Genomic DNA, 20135 nt, shown 5'->3' on the forward strand with positions numbered 1-20135 from the left:
TACCTTCCCCCTCACTCCCCCACCTTCCCCCTCACTCCCCCACCCTTCCCCCTCACTCCCCCACCTTCCCCCTCACTCCCCCCACCTTCCCATTCCCCCTCACTCCCCACCCCCCATTTCTCCGCCCTCCCCCTTACTTCCCCCCCACCCCCCATCTTCCTCTCACAACCCCCACCACCATAATTCCCTCACTACTGGCCACTCTTCCATCGTCTCCCACTTTCCATTCTCTCCACTACCTTCTCCTCCCCCACTCATGTTCCCCATTTCCCCCATCTTTCCCTCACTCCCCCACCTTTCCTTCACTCCCATATCTTCCCCTCTACTCTCCCATCTTCCTCTCACTACCCCGATCCTTCCAACACTCTCCCTTCCTTGTTGCAAAGTGGAAGGCAGACCATTGCCTGACCACTATGCTATCCTCTCTTCGTTTGCAACTCCTCCTACACTTTCACTACCACATCCCTTTCCACTACAACTCAGCCATCCTGCACACACTATCATCTCACCCCAGCCACTGCCATCACAATCACTCTTCCAACACAATTCCTCCTCCAAACCCCTTGATACTCTGCACAATAACATGCTAAATCCCTATCCCTTCTTCCCATCGCACAATGCCAACCCCTCTTTCATCTGTACTTCAGGGCTGCTACCGAGCTTCTCCCCAATCTTCTTGTTTTCCTTTAATTCCCTCCACCATTGGTGGCCGTGCCTTCAAAAGACTGGATGCTTAACTGTAGCTTCTCTTCTTAAACCTCCCTACATGTCAATTTCAAAAATCCCTCATACTCTGCATTTCTCTGTGTAGTATTGTAACAGGTTCCAAGGATCTGAAAAATGGTTCACAGATGCCCATGCAAAATCCACTCTATGCTTGGCAGCTTCAACACGTGGGAACTGGAACATAGGTACACAATGAAGATTTTTAAAATGTCCATCTTTTTCACTTGATTACGATGATCCTGATCTATTGTCAGGGGATGCCAGTGAGCGTGGGACATAGTGATACGGAATCCACTCTTTAAAAGCTTCCAAATTTATTACATTTTAGGGCAATTTTGCAGAAATGTTGCCTGCAGTACTGAAGCTCAGTTTTCTCTGATTTAACTGCACAAGTCTGATTATAAGTTATGCTTGAGGTGGTTAGGTTATTTTTGCATCAAATATAATTGAAAAAAATTAGGAAAAAAGGAATATATTTATGACAAATTATATTACTTTATAGAAACTAGAACAAGAATGCTAGAGAGAAAGAATCAGCATTGGAAATCAAAAGACCTAACTATCGAACAGTATCAAACAAAAGTGAGGTTGAAAATTGGGTCTCTAATTGTAGTTATTGTATTGTCCAGAATATTAATCAGATTATTAAAATTTAATGGAAGAACTCACATTAAACTTCTCCACCTCTCAACTGTATTTTTCTCCTCGAAGATCTTTATTAAAAAATTACCTCTATCTGCAATGCATTTTATTATGCTATTCAGAGTCAAATTTTTAAGTTTAATTTCTCTCTCTTTCTCAAAGGTCACGCAATAATACATTCAAAAGGTAATATACATCAGACTGTATCTGATGTGGATTGGGACACAATTCTTAAGTTGGTTAATAGCTCTTTGTTATGTGCTTGACATTGTCTATTACAATTCAAAGAACACAATTGTCTAAGGCTAAATTGTCTCACTTTTATTCTGATATATAACTCCCTGGTGTGACAGGTGTAAGAGTGGAGAAGTGTCATTAATTCATATGTCCTGGATTTGTCCTAGTCTAGAAAAATACTGGAGAGAAGTTTTCCATACTTTATGAAAATTTTTCAATATAGATTTAACACCAAATCCTTTGGTGGCCCTTTTTGGTACAATGGGAGGGAATGCCTAATAGCCTGAATACGCCTGAGATTGTCTGATCTTGGAAGCTAAACAGGCTCAGGCCTGGTCAGAATTTGAAGGGAAGACCACCTAGGAACACCAGGTGTTGTAGGTTTCTGTGAGGGGCGCTGGACAAAATGGCAACTTATAGTAGACAAAAATTAAAGAATTTCATGTATGTTACATTCTAAATGTAGTATTATGTGACAATATTGGAACTGTTAACCTTTCAATGATTGTTCTTTATCTCTGGTTCAGAGTCACGCTATTTCTTTTGCCTCTCTTTTGGCAAGGTGTGTGATTTTACTTAAATTGAAGGTGCGGCCCTGCAAATCATGATCAGTGGTGGTGTGACATCATGTCCTGTGTGAATATGGAAAATATTCACTATTTAATTAATAATTCAGATATAAGATTCCAGAAGTTATGAGGGTAATTTATGACTCACTATCTTACTTGATAACTTTACTCTAATGTAATTAAATTGTCTGACATATCTTTTTCACATTTTTTATATTAATTTTTAAAATCTTTTTAATCATTTTTATTTTAATACCAATCATATATAGCATCTGGCAACTCAATTAGGTAAGGGGGTTGAGATTTTCTACTTTACTATTTTCTTTCTTTTTTTTGCATTAGTAGAGATTTTTCCAAAAAAGGTATATACTAATTAGAATATGAATTATGGATGATTTACAATTTATGTATGTTAATGTTATACAGAATGTCTTATTTAGTATGGGTAAATGTCCATATCATCTTATTGAATTGTACTTTGTTTAAGTTCTTCATTAAAATCAATAAAAATATTTAAAAAAGAAAAAGTAATATACATGATATATATTCAGCTTTTGTCTGCCGCAAAGCGGACGAAGAATCATTATGAGCGTCACTCAGCGCCTCTAATAGAAGAAAGAGAAGCAAGAGAGATTCCCTCAGAGATACTGAGTATCCGTGGATTCACTTCCAATGCTCCCATAACCTCTGCAGCTGCACAGACTCCAATTCAAAACATAGGTAACCAGAGCTCCAGATCCAAACCTCCAATATGATCAGGAAGCCTTCAGTGCCCAAGGTTCTTCAGGAGCCCTTCTTGCCCTCTGCACCCTGTCAAATCCTGGTTCTGATACCTGGTTCTCATGAGCCAGTCTCCAGCAGTCCATAGCCTGTGTGGGTCCTTTGAACATGTCACCAGCAGCCCACAGCCTATGAGAACCCTTTGACCACAAGCCACCAACCACCTACAGCCTGTGTAGTCTAGCCACTGAGCCCCTCGATGGTCCACTGTCATGGTTACTGTCCTGTAGGGTCATCTCCTGTGCTTCTCCTTCTCAATGGGGTGTGGGGTGAGAAATGTTCTCCCCATTTCTTGTGCCCTGCACCAGGCTTCAAGTTCTCATGTCATCACCTCACCAGCCTCCACATTCAACTGATCATCCTCTGTAATTTCTAGCATGCAGCATGGTGCTAACATCTGAGTCATCGAGACATCTTTTAATTCCCCACCCCCACCTCTTTAGTATTCCGAATGGACCATTTCCTCCATGATTTGTTGGTTCATTCTTCCTTCTTCATCAATATACTCTCCCTTTCTCACTGCATCTTGCCATGTAATACAATATATAGAATATAGAAGTTAAGATGGCCATGGATAAAGTGAATAGTCATAGTCTTGTTCCCAGAGGAGATGATTCTAGAACTAGCGGGCAGAGATTTAAGAGGGATTGAGGGGCAGCTTCTTCACTCAGATGTCTCAGATCTTAGCACTATGCTCTCCCAGGCCAGCTGTATTCTGCACCTTTGTTGCTCTTTCTGCAAAAACCACCCTGCAAAAGTCCTGCAAAAATTCTGTTTTGAAATGTGTGCGTGCAAGCTGCTCTAACAATTCCTCCCAAGCCACCTCTAAATACTCTGTCACAGTAGCCTCAAACTTCCAAGTTCCTGTGACTTAATTCTCCACTCCAGATCTGCTGAGTATTTCTGAAATTCTTGATTTTATTTCAGTTGTACAGCATTTACAGTATTTAACAAGCCTTCATCATCTACTGTCAACCAACACCATCACCACTTAAGCCACCGTGTCTATCTATCTCAGATTTCACCCTTTGTTGTTTCTTTTCTTTACCCCCTCTCAATAGCTTAGAACATGTTTGATTCTTGAAAGTTTCCTTATTCTGATAGATTATTGACCTGAAATCTCTATCCACAGATGCTGCCCAACCTGCTTAATATTTTCAGCATTCTCTATTTTTATTTCAGATTTCAGCAAATTTTGTTTACATTTCTAACACTGGGGTGTGTGTACTGTAACTCCAGTTGTGTGACAAGCTGTGTGCTAAAGTTGAAGGAATGTTATTTGGCTCTGTACCATTACTGTAATACTTTTTGTGTGGTATAAGGCCAGAACTAGAAATATGCAATGTAGTGTAACTCCAGGGATATTTCAGTGCTGTTTTGTGTAACTGGAAGAATGTGTATTTTCTCTTTCATCATCATTTGATCCCTTGAGGAATGAAAGGGTTGACATATTTTTGGGCACATCTACGGCTTTGGATGAAAATCAATAAAAAATGCACATGCTGGGTATCCAAAAAAAAACATTCAGCAGGCCAGGCAGCAAATGTGGAAATGAAACTGAATTAGCTTCTTTGACCAAAGACACCATGACAAAGTTAGTTTCAAGTTGCAGATTGGAGAGGGAGAGATGAATTGGACAAAGGTAATGTCTCTGGTAGAGTGAGACCAATCTTGCTGTGCTGATAAGTTATTGATGCAACTAGCTGGTTGATTTACAGAAAACACATAAAATGGCATGCAAAAGGTGTGAAAACATGGGTAAGACCTGTGTTGCAGATCAGGCAATACCAACAGAGGGAGAAAAGCAGAGTTAATATTGACTCATCTGAGTCATCTAGTCAGTTCTCAATAAAAAAAACGGACAAAATGAATTATCTGACATTGTGGAATTTGATCGAATCCAGCAAGCTGTCACTTTTCCATATAGAAGATGAGGTGTGTCTTAACAAGTTTACATTGGGCCACATTAGAACAGCAGTGATCACAGATTGACAGATCAGTCTGAGATGGGTTCATGTGCAATGCAAAGCCAATAAATACAATGGGTTGAATGCAGTCAGATGTGGCAGGTCATTCCAATAGAACCTTGCAGCACAGAAAAGGATTTGTCTGTGCTGAACTATTATTCTAATTCGTCCCTCTGACCTGCATACAGTCCCTAGCCCTCCAAATCCCTCCCATCCATGCACCGATCCAAATTTTTCTTAAATGTTAAAATTTAACCTGCATTCAGCTGGCTGCTATTTGCACATTATTCTCTGTAGGAAGAAGTTCCCTTAAAACTTTCCCCCCTTACACCATATCCTCTGGTTTATATCTCACCTAATCTCAGTGGAAAAAGCCTACTTGATTACTCTGTCTCATAATTTTGTATACTTTTATCCATTCTTCCCCTCATTCTTCAATGCTCCAGAGAATAAAGTCCTAAGCTGTTTAACCTTTCTCTATAACTCAGTTCCTTAAGTCCCTACAACATCCGAGTAAAATTTCTCTGCACTCTTTCAATCTTGTTATCTTTCCTGTGGTTAGGTGAACAAAACTGCACACCGTATTCCAAATTTGGTCTCATTAATGTCTTATACAACTTCACCATAACATTCCAACTCATAATCACTGCTTTGATTTATAAGATCATAAGACATAGGAGTAGAAATAGGCCATTCAGGCCATCGTATCTGCCCCACCATTTAATCATGAGCTGATCCATTTTCCCATTTTGCCCCACCTCCTGAGCTTCTCCCCATAACCTTTGATGCCGGTGCTCATCAAGATCCAATCAATCTCCATCTTAAATACACCCAATGACTAGGCCTCCTCAACTGTCTGTGGCAACAAGTTACACAGCTTTACTGCCCTCTAGCTGAATAAGTTCCTCTACTAATCTGTTCTAAGTGGACATCCTTCAATCCTGAGATTGTGCCCTCTTGTCCTAGACTCTCCCACTATGGAAAACAACCTTTCTACATCTACTCTCCATGCCTTTCAACATTTGAAATGTTTCAATGAGATCCTCATCATTCTCCTAAACTCCAATGAGTATAGGCCAAAAGCTGTCGAACTCTCCTCATATGATAACCCTTTTATTCCCAGAAGCATTCCTGTGAACCTCCTCTGAACCACCTCCAAGATCAGCATATGCTTTCTTAAATGAAGAGCCCAAAACTGCTTACAATACTCCAGATGAGGTCTCATCAGTGCCTCCTGAAGCCTCAACACCACATCTCTGCTCTTATATTCTATTCCTCTTGAAATGAATGGCAGTATTGCAATAGCCTTCTTCACCACCGACAACACTCCCAGGACCCTTTGATTTTTAATTCCCCCCCCCATTTAGAAAATAGCTGTCCATTAATTTTTTCCCACCAAAGTGCATGGCCATACACTTTCTGACATTGCATAGTAGTCCGACTTACGCCCATAAAGGGGATGGAAGGATTGGTTGTAACTTGGGGTTGGTTGTGGTAAGTCGGGGAATGGGATCCACTGTATATAGTACTTTTAATACAAAATATGAACTTGTACAGTAGTTTTAATAATGTTTTTTTAAAAAAATGTTGGACAAATGTGCAGGTGGACGTCACTCGTGTAGGTCAAAAGTCGAGGGCTACCTGTATTTCATTTGCCACTTCCCTGCCCATTCTCCTAATCTTGATAAGTCCTTCTGCAGCCTCCCTGTTTCCTCAACACTACCTGCTCCTCCAGCTACCTTTGCATCATCTGCAAATGTGGCCACACTGCCATTTATTCCATAATCTTAATCATTGATATACATATTAAAAAGATGTGATCCCAACACTGACCCCTGTGAAACACCACTAGCAACTGGTACCCAACCAGAATATGATCCTTGTATTCTGACTCAATGCTTCCTGCCTATCAGCCAATGCTCAACCCATGTTAGTATGTTTCCTGTAAGACCATAGACTCTTATCTTGTTAAGTAGATATGTGTTATGGAGGCCAATATGCCAAAAGCTCTTTTTACAACCCTACCTACCTGTGATGCTACTTTCAGAGAATTTTGTATCTGCATTCTTAGATCCCTCTGTTTTACTGCTCTCCTCAGTGCCCTATCATTTACTGTGAATGTCTTAACTTGGTTTGTCCTTCCAAAATGAAACACGTCCCACTAGTCTGCATTAAATTCCATTTGTCATTTTGCAGCCCATTTTTCCAGCCGTTCTAAAACCCTCTACAAGCTTTGAAAGTGTTTCCCGCTGTCCACTACATCTCCAATCTTTGTATCGTCTGCAAACTTGCTGATTCAGTTTACCACATCATCATCCAAATCATTGATATAGATGGCAAACAACAATGGACCCAGCAATGATACCTGTGGCACACCACTAGTCACAAGCCTCCATTCAGAGAGGCAATCATTCACTACCACTCTCTGGCTTCTCCTGTAAAGCCAATGTCCAATCCAGTTTATTATATATCAATGAATACCGAGCAACTGAAGATTCTGAATAATCTCCCATGCGAGGCCTTATCAAGGCCTTACTAAAGTCCATGTAGACTACATAAACTGGCTTTCCTTCATCAATCTCCTCAAAAAACTCTATAAGATTTGTTAAACAAGACTTAACATGCACAAAGCCATGTTGACTATCCCTAATCAGTCCCTGACTATCCAATACTTGTATATACAGTTGCTTGAAACTCTTTCCAATAACTTATCTACTATTGACATCAAGTTCATTGGCCTATCATTCCCTGGTTTATTTTTGGTGCCTTTTTTAAACAACAGAATAATATGAGCTACCCTCCAATCCTCTGGTACCTTACCTGTGGCTGAGGACATTTTAAAAATTTTTGTTACGGCCCCTGCAATTTCTACACTAGCCTCCCTCAAGGTCCGAGGGAATACCTTGACAGGCCCTGGGGATTTATCCATCTTTATTTGCTTTAAGAAGGTAAATACCTCCACCTCTTTAATCTGTATAGGTTCCATGACCTAATTGCTTGTTTGCCTCACTTGCATAGATGCTACACCAGTTTGCTGAGTAAATACAGATGCAAAAAAAAAATCAAAGATCTCCCCCACCTCTTCTGGCTCCATACATAGAAGAGGATCAATTTTGTCCCTTACTATCCTTTTGCTCTTAATATACTTGTATAAGCCAATAGGATTTTTCTTCACCTTGTCTGCCAAAGCAAACTCATGTCTTCTTTTAGACCTCCTGATTTCCTTCTGAAGTATTTTTCTTGCATTTTTATACATCATTTGCTCCTTGTTTCCTATCTCTCTCTCTTCTTCTTAAGCAGATCCCCAATATCTCTCGAAAGCCAAGGTTCCTTTTGCCTATTAACTTTGCCTTTAATCCTGACAGGAACATACAAACTCAGCCCTCTCACAATTTTGTCTTTGAAGGCCTTCCACTTACAAGCACATCCATGCCAGAGAACAACTTGTCCCAATCCATGCTTTTAACATATTTTCTCAAAATTGGTCTTTCTCCAATTAAGAATCTCAACCTAAGGACCAGACCTCTATCCTTATCTATAATTATCTTAAAACTAATGGCATTATGAGCACTGGACCCATCGCCTATCCTGTCTCGTTCCCTAAAAGGAGATCCAATATTGCACTATCCTAAGTTGTACCCTGATATATTGATTTAGAAAACTTTCCTGAACACATTTAACAAAGTGGAAGATATCCAGCCATTTTCCAGTATGGAAGTCCCAGTCAATATATGTAAAGTTAAAATCACCTATTATTCCAACTTTATGTTTCCAGCAGCTGTCTGCTACCTCCACAGATTTGCCCTTCCAATCCTCACTAACTATTGGCTGATCTATAATACAACCTCATTAATATGGACATACATAGTGCCCCCATAATGTTTGGGAAAAAGGCACTTTTTTCCTTTATTTGCCCCTGTGCATCACAATTTTAAATTTGTAATCAAACAATTCATGTAATTAAAATGCACATTCCGGATTTTATTCCAAGTTATTTGTGCATTTTGGTTTCATCATGTAGAAATTACAGCACCTTTGACTCATAGTCCCCTCATTTCAGGGTACCATAATGTTTGGTACGCTTGGCTTCACAGGCGTTTGTGATTACTCAAGTATACTTAATTGCTTCATTGGTGCAGGTATAGGAGAGCTAAATTTGCTTCTAAGCTTTTGATAACCTTTGGAGTCTGTACTTGCCATTTTACAACATAAGGACCAGAGTTGTGCCAATAAAAGTCAAAGAAGTTATTATGAGGCTAAGGATAAAACAGTAAGAGACCTCACCCAAACATTAGGATTACCAAAATCAAGAGTTTGGAACATCATTTAGAAGAAAGAGTGCACTGGAAGGCCAAAAAAGACCTTCACTGTTGATGACAGAAGAATTCTCATCATAATGAAGAAAAGTCCCAAAATATTTCTGATAGATCAGGAACACTCTTTAGGAGGCTGGTGTGGCTATGTCAATAACTACTGTCTGCAGAAGATGTAATTAACAGATATACAGAGGCTACACTGCAAGATGCCAACCATGGCTTAGGTTGTATGCTGTGGATCTTGGGCAGTTCCTTTATACCTCCACACTTTTCTCTTGCCATCTCTTAGGCTCATCTGTCCACAAGACCTTTTTTCCAGAATTAAGCAGGCTCTTTTAAATAGTTTTTGGCAAACTATAAGCTGGCCACCCTTTCTGTGGCTAACTAGTGGTTTGTCTCTTACTATGCTTTTGCTCTTAATATACTTGCATCTTGCAGTGTACACTCTGTATTTCTGTTCATGACATCTCCTGCAGACTGTAGTCATTGACATAGCCACACCTGCCTCCTGAAGAGTGTTTCTGATCTATCAGACGTATGTTTGGGGATTTTTCAACATTATGATGAAAATTCTTATGTCAACAGCAGTGGAGGTCTTCCTTGGAATACCAGTCCCTTTGCAATTACTGAGCTCACCAACATCTCAGTGATGTTCTAAACTGTTGATTTTGGTAAAACTAAGGTTTGGACTATGTCTCTTCCTATTTTATTCTTGCTTTTCAGCCTCATAAAGGCTTCTTTGACTTTCATTGGCAATAACTCTGGTCCTCGTGTTCAAAAATGGCAACTACAGACTCCAAAGGAAATCAAAGCTTTCAAGGAAGCTTAGCTCTCTTGAACCTGCACCAATGAAGCAATTACACATACCTGTGTAATCACAAACACTTATGAAACCAAATGTCCCAAACATTATGCTGTCCTGAAATGAGGGGACTATGTATAAAAAGTACTGTTATTTCTATGTGGTCAAACCAAAATGTACCCAAATAACTTGGAATAAAATATGAAATGTGCACTTCAATTATATATGAATTATTTGATTACAAATTTAAAATTGTGGAGCACAGGGGCAGAAAAAGTGTCTTTGTCCTAAACATTATGGAGGGCACTGTATTTCCCATTCCTAAGCTCTACCCATATAGCCTCAGTAGGCAAGCCCTTTAGTCTGTCTGAGCACAGCTGTGATAATTTCCTTGAAGCAATGCCACTCTGCCCCCTTTCATCTCCCCCACTCTTTTCTGAAACAACAGAACCCTGAAACATTGAGATGCCAGTCCTGCCCCTCCTGCAACCACATTTCAATCCATGTTCTAAGCTTGCCTGCCTTTCCTACAATATTCCTTACATTGAAATAAATGTTCCTGAGAACATTATTCCACCAAGCACAACCTTTGATTTTCATTTTTATATGCAGTCTTAACATAATCGTTTTTCACTTCTGTTCCGTTATCTGGCTCTGGCTCTCTCATTCCCATGTTCCTGCAAATCTACAAACCTTCACAAACCTTCTCACAAGGATATTAGTCCCCCTCCAGTTCAGATGCAAACCAAATCACTAAGGTGCTCAGTTACACAGATCTTTGGTTTTCATTGTTTAGAATAATGAAAGGAAAGGTATTAAAATATTTTAGATTCTGAGAGGTCTTGACAAGGTAAATGCATAAGGTAAATTTCTCATCATGGGGAATCTAAAGTCACCAATTTCAAACATAAAAGAGGAGGAATTCTTTCTCTCAGAGGGCTGTGAATCTTTGGAATTTTCTACTTCACAGAGATGAGGTGATAAGGGGCAAGATAGGCAGTGGTTTGGGTCTTTAGGGATGTTGGAGAACAGGCTGAAGGGAGTTCAGGCCAAGTATAGATCAACTATCTGCTTCTACTCCTGTTCCAAATTCTTATGGGCTAGTATCTGGAATGGAAAATGTCAGAAAGGTAAAATCATTTTGAATTTGAATTATATCTTTAATGTGAATGTTTAAATTTTTAATTGCTTTTTAAATTTTTGAAAAAAGTATTTAAAATTTTTAACATATTTTAATATCTCTCAATACCACTGATATTTAAGAATGGTTACAAGGCTTGCTTGCTCCTCTCAAGGAGTGGCATGGTTGCCATAGCAGTTAGCACAACGCCTTTACTGCACCAGCGATTGGGACCAGGGTTTGAATCGTACACAGTTTGTAAGGAGTTTGTACTTTCTCCTTGTGTCTGCATGGGTTTTCCCCAGGAGTTCCGGTTTCCTCCGTCCAATCAAACTATACCAGGGGTGTAGGTTAATTGGGCCAAAATGGCCTGTTACCTTGCTGTATTTGTCTCTTTCTTCTTTGGCTTGGCTTCGCAGACGAAGATTTATGGAGGGGTAATGTCCACGTTAGCTGCAGGCTCGTTTGTGGCTGACAAGTCCGATACGGGATAGGCAGACACAGTTGCAGCGGTTGCAAGGGAAAATTGGTTGGTTGGGGTTGGGTGTTGGGTTTTTCCTCCTTGGTCTTTTGTCAGTGAGGTGGGCTCTGCGGTCTTCTTCAAAGGAGGTTGCTGCCCGCCGAACAGTGAGACGCCAAGATGCACGGTTGGAGGCAAGATCAGCCCACTGGCGGTGGTCAATGTGGCAGGCACCAAAAGATTTGTATTTGTCTAAATCTAAATCTAAGGGGTGTTGGTATGTGCTAAGGGCTGGAACATCATTGGTGCAATGACTAACACCCACTTTTCACTGAAGCCTAACTACATATTGAGATATTACATATCTCAGGTCATTTAGCCCTACATATCTGGAGGGTGAGTGCAACCAAGCAGGCAGATTGGGTGTTGAGTTCAGGAGGTGGATCAAATCTAGCTTGAATGGAAGCAAACAGTTTCTCAATGTTTAAAAAACTATGGTGATATGTACATGTGACTTGGAGAAATGACTTAACTCAAGGAATTAGAATCCAATTTGTTTTGCACCTTAGAAGTTCATCATGTGCTGTATTTGTAGTACATAAATTCAACAATTAAGTAATTAAAAAATTATAATATTGAGGGTTCAATTTCACCTCATCCAATTTCCTTTTTAAAAAGGGGACTATCTGCATAAGGTTTCTTGGATCTACAGGTTCTGGAAATAAGGATGGAAGAACCCACAGTCAATCTACACCAGGTGAATAGCCATGTTTAAACAATGGATTGGGAGTTTGTATTCAATAATACATTGGGCCTTTCTAACCCTGCTTCTTCTATGATAGGTTTAGAAGTCCTCAGAGAATAGCTATGCTCGTTCAGGCCTCTGAAAGAAGCATGCCTTTGAAGAAGTACTGTTCCGGGTCAGAATCCAAGTTCCTCTTGCCATATTTTCCTGGCACACTGTGTTGGGTTCAATGAATATGTAGAGGTACTCAAAATATCTGGGTTGCGGGTCATTCTCCTGCTGGGCCTGAATCCTGGCATTAGGATTCTCATCATCCCCACTTTTGGACATGAAATTTGTAAATGGAACCTGACTCGATAATGAATAAACTTTTAAAATTCAATAATGCCAAGAAATGTGAGACCTCGGAAGATATAAATTGATCAGAAAATAACTGCAGGTATACTTTACTTCTAAATTATTTATTATACCAACCATTGTCAGATAGCATCTCAAGGTCCAGACGTTTGATGTACACAGTGAACAGAGGCAATCCTGGAACACAACCCTGTGGGATACACTAACCCACTTCTAACCCCTGAGAAAACACCTTCACCTGCTGCACTCCTGCTCCTAAAGTTTGTTTCTCCCAGCACTACTCCCCCCATTGTCGCATCACATGGTATTCACTGACTGGTGCATTGTCAACAGCAAATTCTCGGCATCCCCCCCCCCCCCCCATTGTTGTCATCTTGTTAAAGAATGTAGAAATCAGTTCTGAAAATGTATTTTCCCTCTTGAAATCTGTGCTCGCTGCTTCTAATTACCATTATCTATTTTGTTCCTTCAACATGCCTTTGTATTTATTTTTAATTTAAATTAGTGATGGCAAATACATCAGTAGCAGCTCATGTAAATCAGTTGCTGAAGAGTTATTGATGAAATGTAGTTACTGACACAGTATACTAATCCTGGCACCTTATCTTACTGACTGTATCTCCACTGATGTTTATCCCGCCCCCTCACACCATAACTCGGGAACCCCTCTCCTCAGCTTTCTGTACCACTGATTGTATCTTCACTGGTGTTAGTCCAGCTCCTTCACCCTGTCACTCAGTAACCCCTCCGATCCAGCATGTTTTTGGCCTCAGATTATTGTGAATATTTATAATTTATCTATCTTATGTATTATTGTCTCTTTTAATTTAATTAATTTACCATTATAGTTTTTTCACAAATACCTGCAAGTAAGATTTTCAGTGCATAGGTACATTGAACATTGTGTATGAAAATAAACTCATTATTATTATCACAACCTGCCTTGCAAATTCCAGAGATTTGTTTCCCTCTTGGGCTTTTTCTCCTTTCAGTTCTGAATGGCTGGCTCTTCATTTTGAAACTAGACACCCCACCTAGGGAAACATCTACTCTGTTACGCTGTGTAAACATTTTGTACACTTCATTGAAATCACTGATGATGTTGCTAAATTCAAAAGTATGAAGCACCCACTCCCACCATTCCAGTAATAAACTTGCTAAACTTTTATTTCACTTTCTCAACTACAAACTTGTCCTTCCACCAGTGTACTCCAAATTCCAACCATCTGAATGAAATTTTCCTTTTCAGATTCCCCCTTCTAATTATCCTATATTTTACTTTAAATCCATGGGCTCTGATTTTAGATGTTTCTGCTATGTATTCCCTCTCATAACTTTGTATTCTTCATTTGGGTCCCTCCTTCAGATTCTTTACAACACCTAATAGCCTGAATACCCTAAGATTGTCTGATCTCGGAAGCTAAGCAGGCTCAGGACTGGTCCAGTACTTGGAGGGGAGACCACCTAGGATCACCAAGTGCTGTAGGTTTCTGTGAGGGGAGCTGGACAATGTGGCAACTCTCTGTCTGCCTTATGGTAGACAGAAGTTAAAAAATCTCATCTATGTCACATTCTAAATGTAATATCACGTGACAATAATGGAACCTTTACCACACACCTTCTCTCAAGTCACCCATGATAAATGATGCCACCCATCTTAAGCAACATCTGGTAAGCCTCTTCTGCTCTCTTTCAAATGTCATTCTTTCCTACTGTGTGGTGACCAAGCTGGCTATGGTGGCCAAACTAATATTTACTATAGTTGACCCATAACATTCCTGCAGTTATATTATGAGCTGACGCTCATAAAATCTTAAATAGCTTCTTTGTGCCTTCTTTACCACCTTATCACCTTCAGGATCCTTGGACTTGGACATGAGGTACCTCGGTATCTCAGTATTCTTTCAGGCCCTACCATTTATTGTGCAAAAATGAGTCTTATTTATTCTTTCAAAATGCATCCCTGCCATAGGTGGAACTCCAATTTCATGATTTTCCCATGAGTGCAGGTTCCCCTTCAAGTCACAAACCTTCATGATTTGCATGATCCCACTTCTGATACATACCTTAGGGAAGCACGGATGGCATAGTGGTTAACACAACACTAGCACCAGCAATCGGAACCAGTGTTCAAATTCTGCACTGCCTGTCAGGAGTTTGTACTTTCTTCCTGTGTCTGCCTTGGTTTTTCCTGGGGATTCTAGTTTCCTCCCACCCTTCAAAATGTACTGGAGGTGTAGGATAATTGGGTGTAATTGGGCAGCATTGGCTTGTGGGCCAAAAGGACCTGTTACTGTGCTGTATATTTAAATTTAAATATCAGTTTGTTCCTTTCACAATTGATACTCCCAGTCCTGGTGAGTAAGTTGAGAACTATTTTATCTTGTTCTTCCTCTTCAATATCTTTGTTATTCTCATTTCCTTTTTGCTTTTTTTTTCCTCCTCCTCAATGTTGATGCCTTGATTCTTGGGATAAGATGGTTACCAATCAAGACTGCAATATATCTTCCTAATGTATGTGTTCAAACCTTCAGCAAAGGATGGGATTAGTATTATTGAGAGTAGGGGAATGGAGTATGAACAATTCTATGAAGATCAGAATAAGTAGGGCTATGCAGGGGACAAAACCTTTGTACAGTTAGGGTAGAGATGTCGATTTGTGGTGATGGATGGGAGAAATGACTTTGATGCTTCTGAACTTGTATTTGGTAGCATCTGAGAGTAGAACAATTGAGGAATTTAAAAAAAGGAGAGAGAAGAGGTGCACGAGTTATATTTTGAGCTAAAACTGTACAAAGGCATCTTACTGAAAGTAACAAATGCACAAAAATGCTGGAGATACTCAGCAGGTTCCACAGCATGCATCGGAGGCAAAGATTTTTTTTAAAGATGCTTCAGGCCTCACTGATAGGAAGGGTAAATTGCATTATAATGAATATCTTCCCAAGAATACAATGCCTATTCTAATTGTTTCCAATTCACCTAACAGAGAAATTCTTCAAGGAGCTAAAGAAAATAATAAGGAAATTCTTATGAAAAGGGGGGGAAACCGAGGATAGCACTATTTAAATTAACAGAATGGTACAAACAAGGGGGTTTACAGCTACCAAACTTTAAAAATTATTATAGAGCACCACAATTAAGATACCTATCAGCTTTTTATCAAACAAGGGAAAAACCAGATTGGACTAGATTAGAGGTAGATAAAATAGGGGAGAAGGTACCTGAACAAATACTATATAAGTGGGATGGTGCAACATAGGAATTCACCAGTACTGCACCATCTGCTCAACATTTGGAAGAAGATCCACGTAGAAAGGAATAAAACAAATTATCAACTACCAAAATTAATATTGACACAAAATCAACTAATCCCTTTCACAATAGATAACCTTTCCTTTAGAGAATGGGAGAGAAAAGGGATCAAAAGAATAGAAAATTGTTTTTCGGGAAATAAATTATTATCTTTTGAACAAATGAAGTACAAATATGGTATAACTCACGGTACAATGTTTGCATACCACCAACTGAAAAACTACTTGAAGGACAAATTGGGAAGCAGGCTGAGGTTACCAGAAGAAAGCAATTTTGAATATGTGATTACAGACACAATGATAATTAAAAGATTTATAACAAACATGTACATCAAACTGCAAGAGAAAGAGAACTAGGAAACAAGCTGTAAACCCAAACAAAATGGGAACAAGATCTAAATATAGAGATAAAGAATGAAACATGGGAAAAGCTATGCTCCGGAACTATGAGAAATACAATAAACATGAGGTTACGCATGATACAATATAATTGGTTACACACGCCCCAAAAGTTAAATAAATGGGACCCAACAGTATCAGACAGATGTTTTAATTGAAAGAAGGAAATGGGAACAACAGTACATGCAATTTGGGCATGTGAGAAAGTGGAAAAGTTTTGGGAAGATCTAAATCAGGTATTAAATAAAATCACAAAAAGCAACATACCAAAAAAATCCAGAGATCTTTTTTCTAAGTAATATAAGAAGAACTTGGACTCGATTTGGATGGAGCACAAAAAAGATTTATTATGATAGCCTTAGCTGTAGCAAAAAAATGTATTATGTCAACCTGGAAATTAGAAGATAGCCTGAGAATACAGCAATGGTACATAGAAATGAATAAATGTATTCCATTGGAAGAAATAACATCACAGTATTCAAACAAATTTGGGATCTGTACATGGAACACAACAGAGAAGTCCTAGCGCGGACAGAAGGAGAAGATGAAATTAACTGACCCAGTATGTAAAAGTAGAAGACACAAATTTATTGTTTATTTTCATTGTGTGATGACATTGTTTAATGGGTTTAATGTATTATGTATGTTGAACGTTGAGTGGGTGGGGATGGGGGTGAAGGAGGGAGGGAAGGGAGGGGGGAAAAGGGGAGAAAATTACTGTGTATATTCAAGAGGGAATTGTTTGTGTGTATTTTGGTCAGTATGGTTCATAGTGTGAAAAATTTAAAAAAAATTTAAAAAAAGATGCTTCAGGCCTAAGTCTTTCATCAAGCAGAATTTCGTCAAGCGCCTGAACAAAAAGCTTGAGGGGAGGACCATGAGCCAAGAGGCCAAAGGTAGAAATGGATAGGAGGGCAGGAGTGAAAAGCTAAGAATTGATCAGGGGAGAGGGGTAGCTCTGTGAATGTAGAGCTGGAGGAAAAGAGAGAAGGTTGAGGGTGGGATGCTTAACAGAAACAGCTAATCCAGGAGAGAGTTAGAACAGCTAGTTGACAACAACAACCATGCACTCAATGATAGTGACAGGGGAGGGGGCGTGGCAAATTTTGTGGGTGGTCTCATTATGGCAGTACATGAGACCATGGATGAACATTTCAGCATGGGAATTGGATAGGGAATTGAAAAGGGTGGCCACTGGGTAATCCCTGCTATTATAGTAGACAGAATGAAGCAGAAGGTGCTCAATAAAGCAATCGCAGTCTTCAGCAGGAGGAGGCCACAACAGGAGCACTGGATGCAGTAGATGACACCTGTAGATTCACAAATGAAGTGGAAGCGCTGTTTGGTGCCCTGATTGGTGGTGAAGGAGGTGTAGGCACAAGTGTTGCATTACTTGCAGTCACAGAGTGGGGCCAAGGGGGGGATTTGTGGAAAGGGATGAGTGGACAAGGAAGTCACAGAGGGAGTGGTCCCTCCCGAGGGCAGAAAGGGGAGGAGAGGGGAACATGTGTCTGGTGATGGAATCACCTTGTAGTGGCGGAAATTGCGTTGGATATGTTGGATGCAGAGGTTGGTGGAATGGTAGGTATGGACAAGGAGAATCCTGTCATTGTTGCATCTTGGGGTCGAGGGGGCCAGGGCAGATATGTTGGAAATGGAGGTTATGCAGGTGAGGGCAAAATTAATGGTAGTGGAGGGGAAGCCACAGTTTTTGAAGAAGGAAGATATCTCAAATGATTTCACATGAAAGATCTCGGCCTGGGTGCAGATGCGACAGAGATGGAGGAATTGCAGGAAAATAAAGAGAATACTTAAAGAGAACAGGATATGAAGTTATAGTCAAGGGAACTGTGCGAGTTGGTGGATTTGTAGAAAATGTCCGTCAATAGTTTGTCTCCCAAGATGGAGACAGAGAGAGATCAAGAAAGGGAAATGTGTTGCTGGAGATGGGGGTGAAAATTGACAGCAAAGTGGATAAAGTTGCCAAGCTCATCATGGATGCATGAGGCAGCACCAATGTAGTGGAGGAAGAGTTGAAGAGCCTTCCCAAAATAGGCTTTTTAGCATGGATTGCTCTACATAGCCAACAAAACGGCAGGCATAGCTGGGGCCATGGGCACTCCTTTGATGGAGAAAGTGGGATGAGTCAAAGGAGAAGTTATTGAGGGTGACAACAAGTTCATCCAGCCGGAAGAGGGTGGTGGTAGAGGGGACTGATTGGGTCTGTTGTTGAGGAAGAAACAAAGTTCTTCGAAGAGATTTAATAGAGGTGTAGAGAGAATGTATAGAAGTCCATGGTAAAGATCAGGCAGTTGAGTTCATGGGACTGGAAGATGTTGAAGTGAGGTATAGCAGATAGAAAGAGGGACTGGTCCAGGGGGACAAAACGAGTCAAGGTCGGTCCCCTCCCCAATTGATTCTCAGCTTTTCTCTTCTGCCCTCCTTCCATGTCCACCTCTGGCTGTTGACCTATGCTCCTACCCACTGCGCCGTAAAATAAAAATTAGGCATCTCGCACGGAAACAGGTTATTTTGGCCCACGAGTCCATGCCGCCCAATTTACACCCAATTAACCTACACCTCCAGTCCGTTTCGAACAGTAGGAGGAAACCAGAGCAAAACCCACAGGAAGAGTGTACAAACTCCTTACAGGCAGCGTGGGATTTGAACCCACGTCCTGATCACTGGCGCTATGTCGGCATTGCGCTAATCGCTAACCCGACCACCCTTCTTCTTCTTCCCTCCTCCCTCAACGCTTTTTTTTAAACTTCAGATGCCTGCCTGCATACCTTTACCAAGGGCTCAGGCCCGGAATATTGGATGCGTATCTTCTCCACCTGTGGTCGTTGGGGGACCTGCTGAGTTTCTCCAGAACTTTGAATTTCTAACACTCACAGCGTCAGCAGACTTGCTTGTTTCACCCCTTTTGAAAGTACCATCAAGAATGAAATAATAATAATATCTCCGTTTAGTTTCTCGGTCGTGGAAGCTTCGCCTTCTCTGCACTCTTACTTCACCAATGAGCTGTGCTCAGGATTCTTTTCCTGACTGTGGGCCTCTCTCCAACTCGACTGCGATCCATGCTCAGCTGAGACCAAGAACAGGGAGCAGCAAAAGCTCTCGAACAATTGATACCTCTCGGCCACATATAAACGCTTCAACATTTTTCAGTTCACATTGAAGCCACATTTTCCGTTCCTCCTTTTAAAACAGGATCATTTTCCCCTCAGAGGAGGAGGAGAACTACAGCTCCCAGAGTGCCTTGCTGGTTGCTAAGCTGCGGTTGCCATGTAAACAGAGGCTTCCAGACCATCCCACAGGCCCTGAGGTGGACATCGTTCCGAAAAAGGACCAACGTTCAAGAGCATACAAAGGTAAGGATCATTGTTAAATCATTTCATTGGGTTTTAGGGACATTATCAGTTGGCCTTGACAGAAATTTGATGTTGGGAGTATTTGACAAGGGATGAAATCCTGACGGTTTTTATTGCTGTTGGGTTAGGCACTGGTTTTTACTATATAACCATGCAACAGCGCGGAAACAGGCCATGACGGCCCTTCGATTCTACTTGGAAAGTAGAAAGGAAATCTCCCACAAAGGTAATGTTGAGATAATATTTTGTCTTTTTTTTAAGTGTAAGTGCTCAAAACTCCCAGGAGGCCAGGCAGCATCTATGGTGCAAAAGGAACAGACAGTGTTT

The 20135-nt window shown here is 40.5% G+C and overlaps 2 protein-coding genes and 1 long non-coding RNA gene across 17 annotated transcripts in view; 2 read left to right on the top strand and 1 right to left on the bottom strand.

Moving 5' to 3' along the window:
- mta1 (metastasis associated 1) overlaps positions 1-19708 on the bottom strand; it is a 166994-nt gene extending 147286 nt beyond the window's left edge. For 5 of the 14 annotated variants that reach the window (XM_069917200.1, XM_069917199.1, XM_069917211.1 and 2 more), the window contains exon 1: positions 12839-12966. In XM_069917200.1, the coding sequence (XP_069773301.1) occupies positions 12839-12854 (16 nt within the window). In that variant the 5' untranslated portion in view covers positions 12855-12966. Of the gene's footprint in view, positions 1-12838; positions 12967-19223 lie in introns of those variants that run through there. The other 9 variants (XM_069917213.1, XM_069917208.1, XM_069917209.1 and 6 more) reach the window with 6 other exon arrangements.
- Positions 826-13034, top strand: LOC138753797 (uncharacterized). Its single transcript, XR_011351437.1, has 3 exons — positions 826-911; positions 12298-12376; positions 12462-13034. It is a non-coding gene; the product is annotated as an uncharacterized lncRNA (long non-coding RNA).
- ccdc135 (coiled-coil domain containing 135) overlaps positions 19674-20135 on the top strand; it is a 144016-nt gene continuing 143554 nt past the window's right edge. Inside the window, exon 1 of one of the 2 annotated variants that reach the window (XM_069917196.1) lies at positions 19674-19808. The gene's annotated coding sequence lies outside the window, so the exon portion shown is untranslated. Of the gene's footprint in view, positions 19809-19904; positions 20035-20135 lie in introns of those variants that run through there. The other variant, XM_069917197.1, reaches the window with a different exon arrangement.

The sequence above is a fragment of the Narcine bancroftii genome, chromosome 2, assembly GCF_036971445.1.
Source record: "Narcine bancroftii isolate sNarBan1 chromosome 2, sNarBan1.hap1, whole genome shotgun sequence".
NCBI classification, from domain to species: Eukaryota; Metazoa; Chordata; class Chondrichthyes; order Torpediniformes; family Narcinidae; genus Narcine; species Narcine bancroftii.